Genomic DNA, 19,926 nt, shown 5'->3' with positions numbered 1-19,926 from the left:
CCTAACCCTAATATGGGGGTAAAGTTCCACTGAAAAGTGGGAGATTTTGAAAAAGCCTTCCCGGAGTAGCTTTTTCTGCACAGCTCATCCTTTCTGCCCATTCTAAACACATTCCAACCATCAGAATTGTGCCAGGACACCTCATTTTCCTAACCCTAATCCTACTCTGGTGCACACCCCTAACCCTAAAATAGGGCTGCAATAGCATTGGGAATAGGGCGATTTTGCAAAAGCCTTCTAGACAAGATTGACATGGTAGATTCACCCACTTTTTGGATTTTGGGGTCCCTGTTGTGGTTTTCTGAAGTGATGTGTGTCAGAAATACTTGCCGCCAAGTGTGCTCTGAAAGCGTGCGGCCGCCACGGAAGCAGCCCCCCGCCCCCCGCTGCAACCCTTCCGTTTCCTCCCTGCAGCCTGAGCAGGACGACGCGGAGCAGAGGAAGGACAGCTTGTCCTCGCTCTTCCCCAGCGATGAAGAAGAGCAGCGGCAGGGTGAGGAGCCATCAGCACGGCCATGCCACGCCCTGCGGAGGGGCGGAGTCAGGAGGCGAGGGGCGTGGCCTGCGCTGGAATGCCCCGGGCTCCCCCACGTCGGCCTGGGGAAGTGGGAGCTGGGGGGCGCGCCGGGATTCACAGGGTAACCGCAGTGAGGAGAAACACGGAATTGCTTCCCGGAGGTCCCCCAAGTGCTGAGCCCCCGGCAGGGAGGGCTCCTCTTGGGTGCCGCCTGCCGGCTCTGTCCAGGCTGCAGGCGGAACCTCTGGACTCGCTCCCAAAGTCCAGTGCGGGGGACCGGACCGCTCTTCCAAGTTTGTGCTGAAGCCCTTCGCACTGGGGCACCCCCAGCATCGGAGGGGACTGTCAGGGGGGCCCAGCTCGTAATGCAACCCTCAGTGCAGGCTGAGCGGGAGGGCAGATGTCCCCTTCGGACGCTTCCTTTCTGCCTGCCTCTCCCCCGCCGTCCCCAGTGCTGCCTCACCTCTCCCTGTGCAGCGGTCCAGAAGGACGCCCGGTGCAGAACCACGTCCTCCCGGAGCCCAAGGCCAGGCTGGGGGGAGGCGGAGGGGTCTGGCTGGTCGGTCGGGCGCGGGGCAGCCCCTGGCCTGCAGGCGCCGCTCTGCTTTTTGCGGGGAGCCCAAGAGCCCCTCTCCAGAACTGGGTGGCAATTCAAGATGGAGCAGGATGGGCGGGCGCCAGCTGCAGGTGCGCGGCGGCTGCCCTTTGAGAGCCGTAAGCACAGAGGGCCCAGCGGCTCCGCTGCAAATCCCCGGCCGGCGGGGCTTCTCCGTCCCTCGCCCTCCTCCAGCGTGTGGCTGTCTCCCCGCAGGGGTGCCGAGCCCGAGCGCAGCGGCTTCCGTGGCGCAGCAAGGCGGCTACGAGATCCCAGCCCGCCTGCGGACGCTGCACAACCTGGTCATCCAGTACGCCTCGCAGGGGCGCTACGAGGTGGCTGTGCCCCTGTGCAAGCAGGCCCTCGAGGACCTGGAGAAGAGCTCCGGGCACAGCCACCCGGACGTGGCCACCATGCTCAACATCCTGGCCCTGGTCTACAGGTAAGAGCGTCCTGGGGCCGGGATCGCCCCCCGGATCGTCACTCCACGGCCCGCCGCGTGGTCTCCCTCCCGCCGGCAGCCGGGGGCGCTTCCCGCAGTGCCGCCTCTCCCCCTGCAGGGACCAGAACAAGTACAAGGAAGCCACGGAGCTGCTCAACGACGCCCTCGGCATCCGGGAGCAGACCCTCGGCGTGGAGCACCCCGCGGTGAGTCTCCGGGCGGGGGGCGGGGGGTGCAGGGACGCAGGCGCCCCGAGGCCTAGAGTCTGCGGACGGAGTGTGTTCCCAGCTGCCCCCGGGAGTGCTTCTCTCTGGTAAGGAAGGGGCGCTCCGAGGAGGGGGTCGGCCGGGCCTCGGAAGGCTGTGCAGCCCCCTCTGCGGGCAGGGGCAGGGGCGCGCGAGGTCCCGGGCCTCCGGGAGCAGCGGCGCGTCGGCAGACCCACCGGCCCAATCCCTTCCTGTCCCCGGCAGGTGGCCGCCACCCTGAACAACCTGGCCGTGCTGTACGGCAAGCGTGGGAAGTACAAGGAGGCCGAGCCCCTGTGCGAGAGGGCCCTGGAGATCCGCGAGAAGGTGAGGGCGCCCCCCGGGGGGGGGGAATCCCGCCTCGTCTGCCCCAAACGGGGATGCGTGCTTCACGCACCTGGTGGCTCAGAGCTGTGTGGGAACGGGGCCTCCCGGCACCAGCCCCGTAGAGCCGCGGGTCCGGCGGGGCGAGGGCTGGGGGCCTGACCCGAGGGCTCTTTCGCAGGTGCTGGGCACCGATCACCCGGACGTGGCGAAGCAGCTGAACAACCTGGCCCTGCTCTGCCAGAACCAGGGCAAGTTTGAGGAGGTGGAGCGCTACTACCAGCGGGCGCTGAGCATCTACCAGGCGCGGCTGGGGCCCGACGACCCCAATGTGGCCAAGACCAAGAACAACCTGGCAAGTGCTGCGGGGGCCGGCCGGCCGCCGGGCGGGCCCCTTCCCTCAGGGCAGTGCCCCCCCCTCCCCGAAAGCATGCGATGGCAGCGGCCGGAAAGAAGGGGCCAGTTGCTCCCCCGCGGACTGTCGGCTTCCCTGCCGATTTGGGTGGAGCGCTTCATCGTATGCTTGTGGAAAGATGCTGACTTCATTGTCACGAGATTCATGCTTGCAACTGGTTCATTTGCAAGCTGATCGAACCCGAGTCAGCAAACTAACCATGGCATTACTTATAAAGATCAACAAGAAAGTTTTCCAAAGGAAGCAACGGGGTGGAATGAACTGCACGACATGGGAGCAAAGCAGCAGCCGGAAACGGCCTCAGCTGTTCCAAAGAGCTGCCTGAAAAGCGTGGTGCTCGAAGGCGTGCAGGATTGGGCCAGGCAGGTCTCCTTGGGGAGGGTGTTTTGTAACGCAGCACCACCAGCAAAAAGTCCCCGCTCAGCTACAGCCTGCAAGTCGCCGGCCTTGCCTGCCTCGGTCCCGGGTTCAAACCCATTCTCCCCAGTAGGGTTGGGAAAGGCCCCTCCCTGGGCCCCCTGGAGAGGCTGCTGCTCAGAGGAGACAGCCCTGAGCTACAGGCTGATCTTGACCACTTCCCAGAGACAACAACCCTGTGATGTAGGACAATTACCGAATTGTAAAAGGGGGCTGAAGCTGGGAGGGAAAGCGCAGCTCATGTGCCAGCACTGAATTCAGGGAAGAATTATAGAAAATATTTGCTCCCCGAATTTCCTTGGAATCCTAGGGAAAAATAGGCAGGCCCCACGACTTAAAATGGGTAAGTGAAGTTTTGGGATGTGGCTGGGGAGCATCCAAGCCCAGCCTGGAAGTGCTCCAAGCACCTTCTGGATAACATTTGAAATCTCTGACCTAAATATTTGGGGCACGGCTTTGGTCTGTCCAGACGTACGAAACCTCTTAATCTCGTTGACTGACAGAGTGAACTTTCTCGTCTTGGCTCCCTGTTGACCTGCCACTTCAGCTAGCTTGCGGCAGCCAGCTAGGCCTCATGGAGGCAGGGTGGCCGCTCTGCAGGTGGGGCGCTCAGGTGACGCTGCCCCGCTCTCCCTCCCCAGGCCTCCTCATACCTGAAGCAGGGCAAGTACCAGCAGGCCGAGGAGCTGTACAAAGAGATCCTCTCCTCGCAGGACCAGGAGGGGGCCACCACCCGGGGGGGTAAGGACCCTGCTGGACGTGGGGGCCCCCCCGCAGAGGGGGGGGGGGGGGGGCACGTCGCCCTGGGGGAGCTTCAGGAGTGCGCCTGCGGATGGCGGTCTGACTTCTTCTCCCTCTCCCGTTGCTCAGAGGAAACCGGCGTGGGAGCTGGCAGCACCCTGGAGGGCCAGGTACGCGCCGGGAAGGGCAGGTGCGGCCTCTCTGGAGTCCCGTGTCCTCCTTCCGGCGCGCCTTTCCAGGGGACTGTTCCTTCTTCCCTTTGGGGGGGTGGAGGGGCAGAGGAGGCTGCGTTCTCGCCAGCCCCTGCCCCCCAGCTTGCATCGGGGCGGCTGGGGAGGGGGCCCGCGGTGGACGGGCAGGGGCACTCGCTGGCTGCTGCCGCGGGGCCTCAGCCTCTCTTTCCGCGCAAGGACGTGCCGGGGAGCCTGCGGCGCAGCAGCTCCTTCTTCCGGTTCCGCGAGTCCATCAAACGGGGCAGCGAGAAGCTGGTCTCCAAGCTCAAGGGGGAAGGGGCCCGGCGCCCCAACGCGGCCGCAGGCCCCGGGTGAGTCGGCAGCTCCTGGACGTGGCCGCCCGGGCCCTCGCCTCCGGCTGAGGGTGCCGCCGCACGCGGGGAGGGGCACTCCGGCAGCCGGCAGGGCCGGGCCGGGCCGGGCCGGGCAGGGCAGGGCGGCTCACGCGCCCGCCGGGTGCCGGCCAGAGGCAGAGCCAGAGCTGACCGCCGTGCTGCCATTCCGCAGGATGAAGCGGGCCGCGTCCCTCAGCGTGCTGCACCTGAGCGAGAGGGCGGCTGCGGCCTCGCCCACGGTGAGCTTCTGAGCCGAAGGGGCAGGAGGGGCTGCCGCTCGGCCCCCGAGGCCCAGCCGGCACGAGGGGCGTCCGGGTCTCTTGCCCGCTCTGTGAAGATGGGCAGGCGGCCACACGGTGCCCCAGCGCGGCCGCCCCGCTGCAAGGGGCCCGGGGGTGCCACACGTGGCAGCGGCTGGCCCCCAGGGGGCCGCGTGGGCCGCCGGGCGCTCCAGGTGAGACCGCAGGGTGCGCCCTCTGCACGAGAGCAGCGTCCCCGCCCTGCCTCCCACGACGGGCCCGCCAACGCGGCTCGGGCTCTGGGGCAGGGAGGGGAGCCACGCTGCCCGATGCCCCGGGGGCCACTCCAGCGGCAGGGGGGCGCCGAGGGTGGTGGGGCTGTGGCGTGAGGCCCCCCGTGACCTCTCCCTTTCCCCCCCGCAGCAGCCCGGCAGGAGGCTGTCCGGTGCCCGCAGCCTCAGCTCCAGCACGCAAGACCTCCTGCGTGGCAGCTGCCCCTAGGACGGGCGGCTCTCCCTGCTGTGCTCGTGCTGCCCGCCGCTAAGAAAGCTCGCCCCTCGGCCCACCTGCGCCAGCTCTGGCCCCCCGCTGCCCCCGGACCACGGCCTGGCCCTCCCCTGCCCCGAGCAGAGTCCCCCGGCCAGTCTCTATGAAAGAGGCAGCCCCCGGGGCCCGAGGCTCCAGCCTGCATGGAGCAGCCCCCCCCCCCCGCCGCCAAACAGGGCCGGAGGGAGAGCCCCCTGCAAAGCAAGGCAGGCTGCTATTTTCTCAGGAAGGGGGGCGGTGGACGCCCCCCCAGAACCTCAGGAGCGGGGGGCTCAGTGCCCTCCTTGCTGCCTTAAGCTCAGCTGAGGACCAGGAGCAGGCGCGCCCCTCCAGGGCCTGTCGCGGCGGGACTGCGGCTGCTTCCGTCCAGCCAAAGACCTGTATTTATTCTATTTATGCAACGGGGGACGGACCCCCTCCCCTGCCCCACCCGCTAAATAAAGAGGTGGCTGTAAATAGATCCTGCCCCCAGTCTCCTTCTTGGGGGGGTGGCACCTGCATGGGAAGAGCGGCCTCCGCAGGAGTGGCTGGCCCTGCGCCCTGCAGGGCTCGGGGCGAGTGACCGGCCTCCGGTCCCCGCTGGGCCATGGAGCTCGCTGGGGACATGGGGCAGGCTGGCCGGCCAGCAGCTTCACGGGGTTCCGGCACGGACGAAGCAGGAGGGAGGCGATCCTCGCAAAACAGCCCTCAGGCCTCTTTATTAAATCAAGTCCTAGCCCTGGAGACGGGATTCCCAGCCCTCCGGCCGGTGCCCCGGACGGCACGAGGCGGCTGCCCCGACGGCCAGGGGGGGGGCCTGGCTGCAGCAGCCACAGGGCGAGGCGGGTCCTGCCCGGCTGCCCCCCTCCTGCCGGGCGCCCTGCCCGCCGCTCACACCTGGTGCGCCAGCTCCTGCACCTTGTGTAGCACGGCCTCCGACTGCAGCTGCTCGAGGGTGAGCAGGGACAGGCCCAGCTGGTCCTCCTGCGGGGAGAGGGCTGCGGTCAGGCGGGAAGGGGGCCTAGTGCCCAGCATGCGTCTCCGCCCCACCGCCGGGCCCCGTGGGGCTCCCTGCGGCGGGCCCTCGGCTGCCCTGGCCCCATAGCCGGGTGCAGCCTCCCCCGACGTGGCTCTTGGCTCCCGCGGGGGGGATCTCTGCTAACCTGGGGCAGTGCGGGGGCCGCACCCAGAGCAGGGGGCCCGAAGGCCAAAGAGGCCTGGGGCTGGGGGGAGGAGAGCCCTCTGGGGGCCCGGCCTGGCTCGCGGAACGGAAGCACGTGGGGGGCTGCAGGGAGGCGGCCCCCTCGCCCGGGGGCTCCCCGCACGGCACTCGCCTTGCGGAAGGGCTGGGCCATCTGCCGCAGGAAGTACTTCGACACCTGCACGGCCTCGTCCACCGTCAGGTTGAGGTTGGCATCCGTCAGGTGCTCCTGGATCCAGCGGGGCAGCTTGCCCCGCTTGTCGGCCCGGGCGAAGCGCTGCCGAGGGGGAAGGCACCGCCATGTGAAGCGGGGGGCGGGGCGGACCCCGTGGCCCGCAGAGCCCCCCCGCCCGCGGCGCCCCCACCCCCGGCGGGCCCCTCGGCACGCACCTTGTCCGCGAAGACCATGAGGCCGTAGTCGGTCTTGCCCCGGATCGCCCGCCCCACGCACTGGGCCGCATGCCGCATGGCGTCGAAGGTCAGGAAGTCGTTCTCGCGGATCTGGAACTGGTCCCGCAGGTACTCCAGCCGGGCCTGGGGGGCAGGCAGCCGGGCTGCGAGGCTTTCGGGGGCTGGGGGGCCGCGGCGGAGGGCGCACCTCCTGCCCCCCCCCCGTCCTTCTAAGGGCCACTTGGGTGTGCTATCACTGCCCCCTGCCCTGCCCTGGAAGAGCCGGCGTTGCTTCCTGGTGTTCCAGGCTGGGAGAAGGGGGCAGGCGTGCCTTGCAGGCCCCCAGGCAAGGAGGGGCCGGGCAGCCGGAGGCAGGAGAGCTCACGCCCAGAAGAGCCCGGCTGGAGCTGCCCAACGCACCTTCCCGCCTGGGACCAGGCTCCGGGGAAGGCTGCTAGCCAGGACTCTGCCCTGGGAAAGCACGGCTGGCCAGATGCCCCTGGGGGCGCCCCTAGGGCCTTGGGGGGAGCCAGCCCCTCCCGAAAAGGCTGCAGGCCAGTGGACGGCCGCGACCCACAGGCTGCTCCCCACGTGCCCAGAGGCTCCGCTGCGGCCGGGAAGCGCCGACGAGTGGCTCTCGGGGCTGGGCCTTCCTGGCTGGCTGCCAGCGCGGGGATTAAGCCTGCCAGTCCAGCCTGCAGCCCCTCCGGGAGGCCGGCTGCGTGGCGGGAAGGGCTGCCGGGCAGGGCCGGCCAGAGCAGGCGCCGAAGCTCGTTTCCCAGGCCTGCCTCTGGGAAGCGGCCCAAGCCGTTGCGCCCGGAAGGGACCACCTGCCCCCCAGCACGAGGGCTCCCCCCTTTGCCCCCTGCAGGGCAGCCCTCCTGCAGCGGAGCCAGGGAGCTGGGGAAAGGCCCCGGGGGAGCTTCTCCAGGCAACGAGGCGGCTGCTGTGCCTGCCAGGCCCTGGGGATCTGCACGGCGCAGGCAGGCGGTGCTCTCCGGCTTGCAAGGCCTGTGCCGAGGAGATCGGCCGAGGAGGCGGAGGCGGCAGACGGGCCCGGCTCACCTTCAGGATGCGGCTCTGCGTGTAGACGTAGGGCACCCCGAACATGATCACGGCTCTCCCGTAGTGGTGCACTGTGGGGCAGAGCAGGCAGAAGCGTCTGTGCAGGCTGGAATGCCCCCCCCCCCCCGCTGCCCCGGGCAGGAGCAACGGGCGGCTGGGGAGGGGAGGGGAGGGGAGGGGAGGGGAGGGACAGGTGCTCACCAAAGTCGATGCCCTCCGAGACCTTCCCCCGGGCCACGGACAGCAGGATGGCTCCCCGGCCGTTCTCGCAGGCCTGCCGGCAAACAGGCCCTCATCACGAAGCCCGCCCGGCCCCCGAACGGGCGTCCGCAGCCGGAGTCCGCGCTGGACATGCAGCCGGGCCCGTGGAGGGCCCCTGCCCTGGTGGGACTGCCCAGGCCGGCCCCCGACAGCGAGGGGCCGGCGCACTGCGCGCATCTGAGGGCTCGGCCCCGGCCCAGACGCACCCGGAGCCCCCGCGCTGCCACAGCATGGCCACAAGGCACAAGCCCGCCCGTGGCCCGGGGGGCCGCTGCTCGCCGCAGTCCCACACCCACCAGGGCCCTCCCCGCGGGCCACACACCTCCTGGTACTTCTCCAGCGCCACGCTCGTCTCGGCGCCATCCTGCGTCTCTATGAAGATGAGCTTGTTGCGCTGAATGTTCTCCAAGATCCCCTTCGGAGGCAGAGGCAAGAGCTGAGCAGGCCACACAGCTCAGGCCACGAAGGCCACGGCCGCTGCAGACCGGCTGTGCTGGAAGGGGCCGGGCGGCAGGCAGCTCCTTCGCGGGAGACTGGCGCCCTGTCAGGACCGCGGGGGGGGGGCTGGGGGCCGGCGGGGGGCTCCATCCTGCCAGGGCCACGGGCACACAGGCGCCACCCTTTCGAGCCCCGGAGCGCAGCCGGGGAACAGCAGTGGGGAGTTCCAGCGGCGCCACCCGCGTCCCGTTCCGTTTCCACCCTGCCCTTCTCATGGCCCTTTCAGAGCTACCTCAGGATAAGCCCCGGGACAAGCGGGCACAGCACCGCTGCTTTTCCCGCTTTAATTACAATTCAGAATATAAGACAAGGCACACCAGGTCAAGGGACTTCCCAGAGGGAAGCAGGGCAGCAAGGAACAAGCCCCCCTGGGACTGGTACCGGGAGAGCCGCTGTCCAAAGATGGGGAGTTGACCCATCCCCTGCAGGCCCTTCCTCCGGGAGTCGGTCTAATCCCCCCAAAGCCCACTGAGCCCGTGGCCGTCTTGGGAAAACCGATTTGGGCAGACGCTCTCATGCCACTGGGCTTAAAGTGCGGGTTAACGCGCTGCTGACCTCCCCGCGGAGGAGAGGAAAGGAGAGGGGCCGGGAGGGGCCGCCTGGGGCACGCACCTGCTCGTACCACGAGGCGACGATGTTCTCCATGTACTGGTAGCTGGTGAAGAAGGCCACGATGCCGTCCGGGACGATGGCGGACATCTCCAGCAGCAGGTTGCCGTAATTCCGGATCACCGCTGCCGGGAGGCAGGGCCGGGCGTGAGAAGGGGCAACAGCCTTCCCTGCCCGGACCGAGGGCACGGGGGAGCCGGCACAAGCCTCGCCTGGCCCCGAACGCTGGACCGCCGGCAGAAACGGCACAGAAACGGCACCAGCGGCCGTGTGGTTCTCTCAGCCCCACGATGGGCACGAGGGGGGAGAGGCAGCCACGGCAAGGAAGGGACTCCGAGGCAAATACCTGCCCCCAAGCCAAGGGGGCTTTCACGGACGCTGAAGGCAGCACTCACCGATATCTTCCCGCGTCTCGAACTTGGAGCTGATGGCCACCTGGTCATTCCCACGCCCCACCACCTGAAAGGGGCACCGGGAAATGGGACCGCTGCCGACCGGGGCTGCCGACCGAGCAGGCGCTTCCGCAGGGGCAGGGAAGCCCCCTCGCTGCGCAGAAAGCCCCCAGCCAGATGCCGCCTCCTCCTCCTCCTCCTCCTCCTCAGGAGGAAGCAGCAGCAGGGGCCAGAGCTGCTCCGAGAGTCCTGCCTGCAGGTAGCCGCTGTTTCCGCAAGGCCGCGGCCAATCGGCCCACAGGTGCCTTGCAGGTAAGAGGGCCGGCTTCACACCTGGAGCTTCCGGCCGCAGAACCAGCAGGCTCCCCGTGAGTCCAGGCGTGCCGGCTCTGGTCCACGTGCCTGGACCAAGGGCTGATTCGGAGTCAGGCGGCTCTCTGGGGCAGCGTCTGAAGGTGCTCCCCCCGCCATCTGGGCTCGCTGCTGCGGCACAGGGCCACCCGGGGAGGGGCGCTCCCTCACTCCGCGGCCCTTGCACTCACCATGGGGCACAGGCAGGTCCTGGCCAGAGTCATCGTGAACGTGGCCATGGTCACCGGCCGGAAGTCCAGGATCTTGGGATAGATGTCCAGCGGGGAGAGCGTCTGCATGGGGGGACAGGGTGGGTGACCGGAGCGGCGGCCACAGCCTCCCAGCACCTATTCTGCCCCCCACCCAGCAGCAGGAGAGGAGCCACCCGGGCCCCGCCGGAGCCTGGAGCCCTGCACGCGGCACACTCACTCCCGAGGTGATGATGACGGACTGGAAGCGCTCGAAGACCGGCTTGATGGCGATGGAGGCGTCCATGCAGCTGCGGGCACAGAGGGCCGGGAAGGGGTCGGGAAGGCGAGGACGGGTCCCTCACCCACAGACGTCGGCACGCAAGGCTGGGGCGCCGGAGGAACAGCGCCCACTCCCCTGAAAGTCAGGCTCGGGGGGGGGGGCTCCCTCCTGTGCACAGGCACTGGGAGAGATCCTGGGGGCGGCGCTCCAAGGCCCCCCGCCCGGCCCTCCCCCGCCCGGCCCTCCCGCCACGCGGCTGCACTGATCCCCGGGACGGCGGTGCCTTCGCCCGGCCAGCTTCCTCCGGGGCCCTTGGCCACCCTTCTGAGGGGGCGCCCCGGCCAGGCAGCACCGAACGCGAGGCCGCCCGACGGGCGGGACGGCCATGACCCCCACCTGAAGTGCAGGACCGGGTTGGTGATGGTGGGGGTCCGCTCATCAAAGGGCTCGATGATGATGGTAAAACCTGCGGCCCGAGAAAGCACAGATGTGGGCCGACCGCCCGCGAAAGCCAGGATTCCGGGCTCCCGCTCAGGATCAGGACGCCGGTTGCACCAAGAGTCCAGAGAAAACCCAGCTTTTCTCCAAAAACAGGGCAGGGGCAGCGCCTAGCAGAGAAACCCGTTCCCACGGCACGCGTGTTCTCTCGCCGATGCTGCTCGAGTGCCGTTCAGGCACCCGCCTCCTTTGCCGGAAGGGCACGGCAGTGCAGCCCCCCAAGGAAGGAGTAACGTGGAAGTAGCGAGGGTCCACGGCGGAGGCAGACCCTCTACCGGCGCGGCCTGAACGGCTCTTTCCCTTGGCGGCAGCTCGCTTCCCCGCTCCCAGCCCCACGGACACGAAGGGCTTCGTGAAAGGGCCACATCCTGCCAGAGGGCCTCCTCCGGAGACGGCCATGGATTCGCTGGCGAGATGGAGGCAGCGCATGCTCTGGGTGGGCCAGGTCCCTCCTCATGGGGAGCCCCGAGTTAGAGCCCCCCGTTTCGCATAATCATGTCTGTCAAAGCTGGTTTCTGGTGAAACTGAGATCAACCTGGCTCTGTTTTTGGGGTTCTGCTCCTCTGACTGTTTTCTGGTGGGGAGGGGCAGCCCTGCTGGGTGAGGGGCGTGAGCCCCAAGACGACCGGTGCTGGGGAGCGGGCTCAGCACTGCGCTGTCCGTCTTGCCCAGGGGCGCTCTGGGTGGCGTGAGGCACACTGGCCTCTCAGGCGTGGGGAGGCCCCCCAGGCCCGCCAGAGCCTCTGGCGAAGTGCCACATGCCGCGGGGAGCCACACGCTCGCCGATGCGCGGTGGCGCCTCGCCGAGGGGGGCTGTTTTCTTCTTCTCTGCTGCGCTTTGAGCTTGCAAGCTGGATATGGTCTGAGACGCTCGGACAGTGGCAGACGGGAGAAGCCTTTCCCTCCAAGCACCAAGGAGGAAAAAGTAAGCTTCTTAGAGGTGAAGGGCTGACTTGGCTGCAGAGCTAAGCGCTTAAGAGCCTTAGGCGGTATTTATATGCTGTGGCACGTCAGAAACGCACGCGGGGCCATTTCCTTCCCTCGGCCTTGGGGCAGTGCTCCAGCCTGCCGCCAGACGCGGCTGCCCTGGGAAGCGATGCACCCCGTCCCCTGGCCGGCCCGGGCTCGCCAGGGCGCACAGCCGCCCTCAGCAAGGGGGACGCGCCCCTTCGTGGAGACGGCCAGCTGCCCCTGGACCTGCGGGCTCTGAGACGCCGAGGGGCTTTCTCGGTGACGGTGCCCCAACCGGGGTGCCCCCCCGCAGGGTATCGTCTATTCTGACGCCAGCCCGGAAACGGGCAAAGCGCTCAGCTCTGCAACACAGGCGCAGAAACAGAGCGAGGCAGAAGGGGCCTCCCGGGCCATCTAGTCTGACCCCGGCTCCAGCGGCTCCGCTCACGCCATCCCCCACAACTGCGCACTGGGTACACTGCCCCCGGCACTTCTGTGCAGCTGCCTTTCCGACCCCAACGTGTGGGGCAGCCAAGCGCTCGCCCAGGACTGGGCTTGCCCAAGCTGCTCAGCTCAGCCCCACGTGCCTCGCCTGAGCGGCGCCGGCCACTCACCCTTGGAGTACGTGCTGACCAGCGTGGCGAAGTTGGCGATCAGGGTGATGGGGGAGAAGTCGGCGATGTCGGAAATCTCCAGCGTGCGAAGGAGGGAGTGCAGCCGCTCGGCACAGAACCTGTGGAGGCACCCATCCGCGGCTTGCACGTGTGCCAAGAGGTGGCTGCGGAACCTTCGCACGCCTGCCGCACGCACCCTGCACGCTCCTTTCCCTCCGGGACCCCAGCCGGGGGGGAGCACGCGTGTCTCCGCTGCCGACACGGAATGAAGCGAGCTGCAGGCAGGCACAGCGGGAGCCAGCCCGCCGGGCACCCTCCGGATGAGGCCGAGGCCGGTGGTGGCGGGGGGGGCGCTCCCCGGCGGCCCCCCAGCCCACTTACCGGAGGGGCTTGCGCTCGATGCAGACCTTTTCGAAGACGTCCTTCAGAAAAGACGGGGGGCTCTCCTGGACCACGTGATGCACCCGCAGCCGAGACTTCAGGTACTCCAGGAAGCGCTTCAGGAAGCCCACGAAGTGCTCCGCGGTCCGGATGTTGCCCGGCACGGACTCTGCCGAGAGGACGGCGTGAGGCAGCCAGGCACGGGCACTGCCGGCGGACGGGGCCCCCGTGGCCGTGCACACGGAGGTGGCGGCCCCCCCGGCCCCCAGCACACGAGGCGGCTCCTTCTGGAGGAGGACCGCTGTGCTCGGCCCAAAGGCCGCCTGTGAGAGGGGAGGGCGGGCACAGGCTGCGGCAGAGGCCAGCTCCGACCGGGGACGCCACTTCCCGATGCCCATGCGGGGGCCGGCCGTCGTGGGCTCGCCCCTCCCCGCCGCGAGGCCTCGGCTCCCTCCGGCCAAGGGGGAGATCGCGCCCCCCAGCGGAGCGACGCCCCGGCTCCCACCTCGGAGGACCTCGTCCGGCAGCACCGGGTTGGCCAGGTAGACGTCAGTTTCCCGGGCGATGTTGGCCTCCCGCAGCCCCTCCACCAGGCGCCTGTACTCCTCCTTCAGCTTCTCCGCATCCGTCTCCTTGATCCTGAGGAGGGGCATGCTCTGAGGGGGGCACAGGGGCCTTGCCCAACCCCAGGAGAGCACAGAAGCCCCCGCAGCTGCCACGGTGGGGGGGGGAGCAAGGGGCCCCTCCGTGGCTCAGCGGCAGTGCCTGCACCTTCCCTGCGGCTGGTCCCAGGGCCTCCCTCGCCCAGCTCCCGACGTGCCCCCAGTTCTGTACAGTCTTTCTGCATTTATGCTACTTCTGTGCCGTTTAGCAGCCTGAACGTCACAAACAGCACAATGCAGAAGGAACACAGGATAAAACTTATACAGAGAGAGCATAAGAACAGCGAGAAACACCACAAAGGGGCTGTAGGAAATCGAGCCCTGTCATTCCCCCAGAAGTCAGAGAATGCCTGTGGCAGCAATACATTGTCAAGAGGTTCTCTGCTGTTTCTGCCTCGGGATCACTCGGTGGGAGAGTTTGCCCAAAAGCCAACGAGGCTTCGCCAGCTCCCCGGGTTTCTCCGCTTTCAAAATTAAAATGCTTTCAAGTTTCTAGTCCTCTGGCTGCAAAGTCACCCCTGGAAGTGTATGGCACAGTGTGGCCCCTTGCTCTCTCCACTCACTTCTGGATGGTGGCTTGCAGAGTGGCCACGTTGCCCTGGCAACGATCCAGCATCTTGCGCGTGATGTTGACACCCATGGAATCAATGCAGACATTGTCTGTGAGCCAAGAACGAGAGAGGTGGCCTGGTTGCCCCCACACACGCCTTGCAAGGCAGCAGTGCAGAAGCCCAGAAGCTGCCCCTCGGCACAGGCGCCTCCCGTCGCCCAATTCGTGGCTCTTTGGCGAGCCGGCGACACGAGCGGTGGAGCTACCCACTTGGCTCGCTCAGCGATCAGAACTGATAATTTAATTCACCACAAGTACCGATACTCTGCCTTTCTGCCAGCAAAGGGTGCGCAGTGAGGCCAACACCCATGGAAGAAACATTCCACACGAGAATGTAATTACAACCGTCCTGCAATGCACTGAACGCCCTGAGAAATGCTGCAGGGAAAGGAGGGAAACAGCCCCCGGCCCAGCTGAACAAGAGGCCCCTGCCTTGGCCGGGCCTGGCAAGCAGACGGCCCGATTCGAACCCGACTTCTCCGGGGGGAGCAGCTGATGGGGACCCTGCCTGCCTCCATCCCTGGAGAAGCGCTGCATGGCGGCGGCACCAAGCTGGCTTCCTGCACCCACCCCCCGTGGGGCAGGAGGCGGAAAGGAAGAGGAGGCCGAGCCAGGCCCTGCCTCAGCCCCGGGAGGCCTCCAGCAGGGCACCCTGGAAACAGCCCCGGCCCCCGGTCGCCCAGGGACCCTCTGCTCCCACGCATGCGGCCCGGTCCCCCCCCAGGGCTGCCTCCCTGCAGCACCGCACGGCACAGGCTCCCTGCGCGCTCACACGGCGAGGCGAGGCGGCCCAAGCGGGACCCCAGAAAAGCTCCCCCCCCGTGCCTCACAAAGGGAGGGCGGCCCTACCAATATTGTGAGCCTCGTCGAAGACGACCACGGATCTCTTGGCCAGCTCCTTGGAGACCATGTCGGCGATCTTGGGATCCAGGAGATAGTGGTAGCTGTACACCACTATGTTGGCGTGCAGGAGCTGAAAGAGCGCGGAGGAGACGGCGGGGCTGGAACGGGCCTGGGGGGGGCTTCACCCGCAGCTGCCCAGAGGAGAAAGGGGAGCCCCGAAAGCGGCCCGGGAGAGAGGCTGCGAGAGCCGCTGCCTGCGGGCCCTCTGCGCCCAGAAAGGCCCAATTCTGCCCCTTCTATAAACCGGGCAAGTAGAAACCAGACTCCCTCAATCGGCACGTTCTGTTGTGACTTCACTTGTCAGGGAAGGCACAGGGATGCCAACGCCTGACCCTCATCAGGACTAGGAACTTGCCGTTTTCACAAGCAAAACAGGGAAGGCTTATTGTCCATTATTTCTCCTTCTGCTCGATTCGAGACAAGTTCCGTGCTCATCAAAGGAGCAGGACCCTGTTCTCTACGGCCCGCCCGGCTCGCCCATTCTGCGCCAGGGAGAAACCAGGACCTGCTCGCCACTGCCACAGTACCGCGTATCGGGCGAGGAAGTAGGGGCACCAGCCCTTCTGCCGCCCGAAGGCCTTCAGGTTGTCCAGGTTGTACACGCCGTACGGGAGAGGCACCTGCCGGCCGTGGGCATCAAACTCCTGCCAGGGAGGAAGGCAAGGGCATCGGTCAACTGAGAGGCGGGTGGCTCCCACCCCGGCCTGCTTTCGTGAGTGGGCCAACCGGCCCGCCGGCCCGCGCCATGCCCCGGCCTGCAGCCAGGCAAACGGGGGCCAAGCCCTTGCCGAGAGGAAACTGGCCAACGCATTTCCCGCTCACACGGACTGGGAATCTTTGTGCAGGCTTTGCCTTCCAGTTGCAGAGAAAACAGACCGGGCATGAATGCGTGCGAGCGGAATGCTGACGGGTCCGGCCACGTCGCCCCTGGAGACCCTCGGCCCTCTCTGCGCACAGGGAGGTGCACCGGGGCCACCCCTGCCCGGCCCCCGGCCCCCACGGCCCCCCGGGGCCCAGGTGCAGCCCTTCCAGCCTGGCTCGGTGCTGCCTGCTGGCCACTGAGGCCGGACCCCTTCTGGATGCAGGGCGGGTGCTCGCCATGGAGCAGTCCCGCCCTGACCCCTCGGCCACTGATGTGGGACAGCTGAACTGCTGGGGAGTTTGGGCTTGCAGAACCCCCCCCCCAATCTCACAGCCTCCGGATACCTCAAAGAAGCTGCACGAAGGGACGCTGCTGTCCTGCTGGCGCTGCGCTCGCACGTACGAGGCCGTCAGGCTGAAGCACTTCCCGTCCACCTCCTTCCCGAAGCGGAAGGCACTCACCTATGAAGAGAAGCGGGCAGCAGCTCCGGCCTTGCCCCTTGGCCTTCTTTTTCCTCCCCGCCCCCAGTATCCTGCCTCCGGGCATGGACAGCCCTGGGGCTTCGGCATCATGCACTGGGCCAGGGGTCCCAGGGGAGGCCTCTCAGCCAGGCGCGGCGGCGCCCCCACTCCCCGACGGACGCCAGGCCGGGCAGGCAGGGCCAGAGTGCTCCAGCAGGGCCACGAAGACACACGCTCCCATCCCCGCTGAGCCGTGGGGCTTGCTGGCAGCCTTGCCCCAGCTCCACCTACCCCCAGGGCTGCTTGCGACGTAATGCAGAGGTCAGGCGCGGAAGAGCGCCCCGTGTCCGACTTGGAAGGTGGGGCTGCGGCATGTGAACGGGGTGAAGGAAAGGGGAAGAGGGAGCCCCCCAGGCAGACGGGGAGGCGCTGCACCTGCGGCCAGGAACCTGCAGTGCCGCCATGGCCTTGGCAATACAGGTGAGACTCCGCTTGGCCCGAGAGCAGGACCACAGAAGCCCGGCCTCGGGATGCAAGGGTACCTCTGGGTGGATGCACAGGTTCTTCCTGGAGCTGAGCGCCAGGCCCAGGAAGGGCAGCTTCTCTCGCATTTGCTTCTCATGGAAGTCCAGAAGCTTCCTCAGTTCCTCAATGACCTGGAGCAGAGGCCACGCTCAGTCATCCCCTGCCACCCCACCTTTCTGGAAAAGCTCCCCTGACCCACCAGGCCATCCCTGAACACCCAGAAACCCCCGAGGGGTTCGGTCCAGCCCTCAACACCTGCCGGTCGCAGCTTCCGACAGACGCCTCTCGGCCTGACAGGTTTACCTTCTCAATCTCAGGCACAGTTCTGGAGCAGTAAATGAGTTTTGTGACATCCAGAGGGTGAGCCTGCAGAGCAGAAAGGAGTCAGGAGGTTTCTCTCTGGCTGCGACACCAGCAAGATGGAGACGCGCCCTGAGGGGACGCCTCGCACAGCAGCCAGGCGCCTGTGGCTCCCCACGGATTCCAGAGGGCCACACAGGCCGGCCTGTATTTTTCATCCTGTTCTCATACTGCTTTTAAGTAAGCTGCCTGGCGCGCCATTTGTTAAAAGACAGCCCTTAAAGGCATTAGTGATGTTTAATCAAAGCCAGATTATTCAGCTTTAAAAAGTGGCTAGTCTCTCCAAACACCTGTGACAGAATTGGCATGTTTGGCTCCTGGACCCAAGGCCAGGAAAGAAAACTGCTTCTCTACGCACAGAACTCAATTTTGCTGGCTGTTTTCAGTCCTAGAAGCCCCCTGTTCTTCCATGGTGCATTCAGAGTCTCTGAAAGGAGGTTGCAGAGACACACAGAAACAGTGCCTTGCAAAAACGGGTCGCCTTTTGAATAAATCAGTTTTCTTCCCGCTACTCACGCGCTGGTAGGCCACGATCAGGGACAAGAGGGAGATGGTCTTTCCAGTGCCTGAGGGCATTTCCAGCACGCCGTGACCCTGCGGGAGAAACAGGCGGGGCCCTTCACAGCCGCGTGTTGCCAGCCACGCCACGCCACGCGTCCCCCGCCGTTCTACTCCGGGAGCGGGGGGAGAACAGGCCGTGGCTCCGGGTTCACGCTGGGAAGAGGTGGAGCGAGCAGTGATGTGGGGCTGCAGGATCCCGGGGCCTCTGGGCCGAGGGGCACCCCCATGCCCGCCCCGCCTCCTCCCGGGAGCCGCCCCACAGCCTCCCCATATACACCCCGCTTCTTGGGCATTCGTGGAAGAGACAACGAGTGCGAGAGGCCGCCGGCTGCCCCAGCAAGGTGCGCTCTGCTCCGACCTTGGCGTCCAAGGTCCTCTTGAGCTCCAGCATGTAGGAATACTGCTCCGGGTAGATGTAGTCATAGGGGAAGTACACCAGCAGGCCGTCGATGTTCAGCCTGCGGGAGAGAGGGAGCCAGAGGTGTCCGGGAAATGCTGCCAGCCCAGAAGAAGAATTCTCTGGACGGTGCTCCTCAGGGGCCAGGCCAAGCGCCCAGCTCTAAAGCGTGGAAGCGCTCCATTCGGCGCCCCACCTGCTTCCACGCCTGGCCCGCTGCCTCCAAGTCCACTGGATTCTCCCCTCTCCTTCCTCACCCACCCCGTTTTTCGGTTTGATTAGGGGCTTCTGTTTCAATGCAGAGCCGGTTAGCAGGACGGGGAGATGCAGGCAGGGACAATCCTCCAGCGCTTACGAACGCCAGTGAACGGGCTACATGCACGGATGCTCTCGGCGATATTAAGCATGGCTAAAATGTACCAAGGTGTGTAATTTTTAATGCAGGATTGATGCCAGTATAAGAAAAAGGAAAGAGGGGCGGGCCACAGCGCCGTGAAGGGTTGCAGGGCAGAATCACAGGCCTGACAGGGCTCGCCTCTTATCGCACCGTGGGGGGAATAGCAGAGACTGACCCTATGGGGCTGCGGTATGGTTTACTGAAAGGACCTACAGCAGTGATGGCGAACCTTTCAGAGACAGGGCGCCCAAACTGCAACCCAAAACCCACTTATTCATCGCAAAGTGCCAACACTACAATAAAACCGGAAAACTGAGGTATTAGCTTAGAACAAACAACACACAGCCAGCCCAAGTAAATATTTATATCCTTGGCAGTGCACTGCCTGGCCATGCAAAACCTCAGACGAGTTGCAACCAATGAGTGGGGGCTTGTGACGTCATCGCCTGGCGCAGTAACTCCTTTCCGAGCATGCGCATGGCCCCTGTGTGCGCTGTTATCCGATGCTCAGTTGCTGGGGAGATGGTGGGGTGAATTGGCTCATGTGCTAAAAGAGAGGACTCTGCATGCCCACCGTGGCACGCGTGCCATCGGTTCGCCACCACTGCCCTAACCCTAACAGAGGGGTAAAGATCCAGAGAAAAGAGGAGGATTTTGAAAAAGCCGTCCTTGAGGAGCTTTTCCTGCGCAGTTCATCATTTCTGTCCCTCTTGAACACATTCCAACCATCGAAATCACGCCAGGACACCTCGTTTTCCTAACCCTTTTTGCCTCTTGAGAGGAGCCCAAGGCGGCTCACAGAGCCCCCTCTTCTCCATTTTGTCCACAAAACAACCCTGCGGAGTAGGCCAGGCTGAGAGTAACTGAATGGCCCAAAGCCACCCGTGAGCGTCATAGTCGAGCGGGGACTCGATCCCGGCCTTCCAGTCCAAAACCCCTATCAGCGCATGACACGGGCTCCCAGCAGCCGCAGCCAGCACGGGGATGAGGGGGGTTGCATTCCCACACCGCTCGAGGCCAGGGGCAGGCTGGCAGCCCCCAGTCGCTTGGGGCGACAGCCTCGGAAGCCCCTGCCTGCGCGGTCAGCAGTCGGGGATCATGGGCACTGTAGTCCAAATCAGCCGCCTGCCCTGGCCCAGTCCCGAAGCCCGGGCGCCTTCCTGCGAGGAAGCACCGCTGGCCCCGGCGGTGGGTGCACGAGTCCTGGCCAGGCAGCGCCCCTCGCTCGAGCCCCGCCGCGCTGCCCTCATGGTATTCCCCGGGGGCGCCTCCCCCGCCCCTCCTCACTTCATGGTCTCTTCCACGCCACGCTTATTGGCCGCTGCAGCCACGCGAAGCAGCAGTTCTCACTCCGGTCCTCCCGCAGCAGAAACCCTTCTTGTCGCGCTCGTGTCGCATTGGCCAGAACGACTCGCCAAGCCGTTTCCTCATTGGATAACTGGGAAGGGAAAGCAGACTGGGGCGCGCCAATCAAGCAA

The 19,926-nt window shown here is 66.3% G+C and overlaps 2 protein-coding genes across 5 annotated transcripts in view; one reads left to right on the top strand and one right to left on the bottom strand.

The window, feature by feature from the left end:
• The window catches only part of KLC3 (kinesin light chain 3), a 7,625-nt gene extending 2,621 nt beyond the window's left edge, over positions 1–5,004 (top strand). Inside the window, exons 3-12 of the mRNA XM_044435454.1 lie at positions 415–493; positions 1,329–1,554; positions 1,673–1,760; positions 2,025–2,126; positions 2,305–2,478; positions 3,597–3,696; positions 3,826–3,866; positions 4,011–4,240; positions 4,437–4,503; positions 4,927–5,004. Of these exons, the coding sequence (XP_044291389.1) occupies positions 415–493; positions 1,329–1,554; positions 1,673–1,760; positions 2,025–2,126; positions 2,305–2,478; positions 3,597–3,696; positions 3,826–3,866; positions 4,011–4,240; positions 4,437–4,503; positions 4,927–5,004 (1,185 nt within the window). The remainder of the gene's footprint in view (positions 1–414; positions 494–1,328; positions 1,555–1,672; positions 1,761–2,024; positions 2,127–2,304; positions 2,479–3,596; positions 3,697–3,825; positions 3,867–4,010; positions 4,241–4,436; positions 4,504–4,926) is intronic.
• Positions 5,005–5,721: 717 nt separating this feature from the next.
• ERCC2 (ERCC excision repair 2, TFIIH core complex helicase subunit) lies at positions 5,722–19,856 on the bottom strand. 4 transcript variants are annotated; one of them, XM_044435540.1, is made up of 23 exons: positions 19,736–19,856; positions 18,013–18,112; positions 17,610–17,807; positions 17,037–17,099; positions 16,751–16,864; positions 16,092–16,208; positions 15,413–15,529; positions 14,832–14,955; positions 13,936–14,032; positions 13,216–13,349; positions 12,711–12,879; positions 12,330–12,448; positions 10,663–10,732; positions 10,225–10,294; positions 9,987–10,088; positions 9,448–9,511; positions 9,056–9,177; positions 8,268–8,360; positions 7,886–7,958; positions 7,685–7,755; positions 6,620–6,763; positions 6,363–6,506; positions 5,722–6,012 (listed from the first exon to the last, which is right to left on the bottom strand). In XM_044435540.1, exons 1-23 carry the CDS (start codon positions 19,738–19,740, stop codon positions 5,920–5,922), a joined length of 2,403 nt encoding a protein of 800 aa, XP_044291475.1. In that variant the 5' UTR covers positions 19,741–19,856; the 3' UTR covers positions 5,722–5,919. The 4 variants fall into 4 exon arrangements, with proteins under 4 accessions (XP_044291475.1, XP_044291476.1, XP_044291473.1 ...); XM_044435541.1 differs by having other exon boundaries at positions 17,610–17,687; XM_044435538.1 differs by lacking the exons at positions 5,722–6,012; positions 6,363–6,506; positions 6,620–6,763 and having other exon boundaries at positions 6,775–7,755.
• Between the last annotated feature and the right edge of the window lie 70 nt (positions 19,857–19,926).

The sequence above is a fragment of the Varanus komodoensis genome, unplaced genomic scaffold, assembly GCF_004798865.1.
Source record: "Varanus komodoensis strain SLA01 unplaced genomic scaffold, ASM479886v1 scaffold29_3, whole genome shotgun sequence".
In the NCBI taxonomy this organism is placed as follows: domain Eukaryota; kingdom Metazoa; phylum Chordata; class Lepidosauria; order Squamata; family Varanidae; genus Varanus; species Varanus komodoensis.
Note: the sequence above shows the minus strand (reverse complement) of the source record. Positions and strands in the feature narration are given on the sequence as shown.

Coding starts and splice junctions, on each gene's coding strand:
- ERCC2 (XM_044435538.1), bottom strand. Junction 16,865..17,036: donor CTGTGCCTGAGATTGAGAAG/GTAAACCTGTCA, acceptor CCTCTGCTCCAG/GTCATTGAGGAACTGAGGAA. Junction 12,880..13,215: donor GCCGGACGAGGTCCTCCGAG/GTGGGAGCCGGG, acceptor TCCTCTCGGCAG/AGTCCGTGCCGGGCAACATC.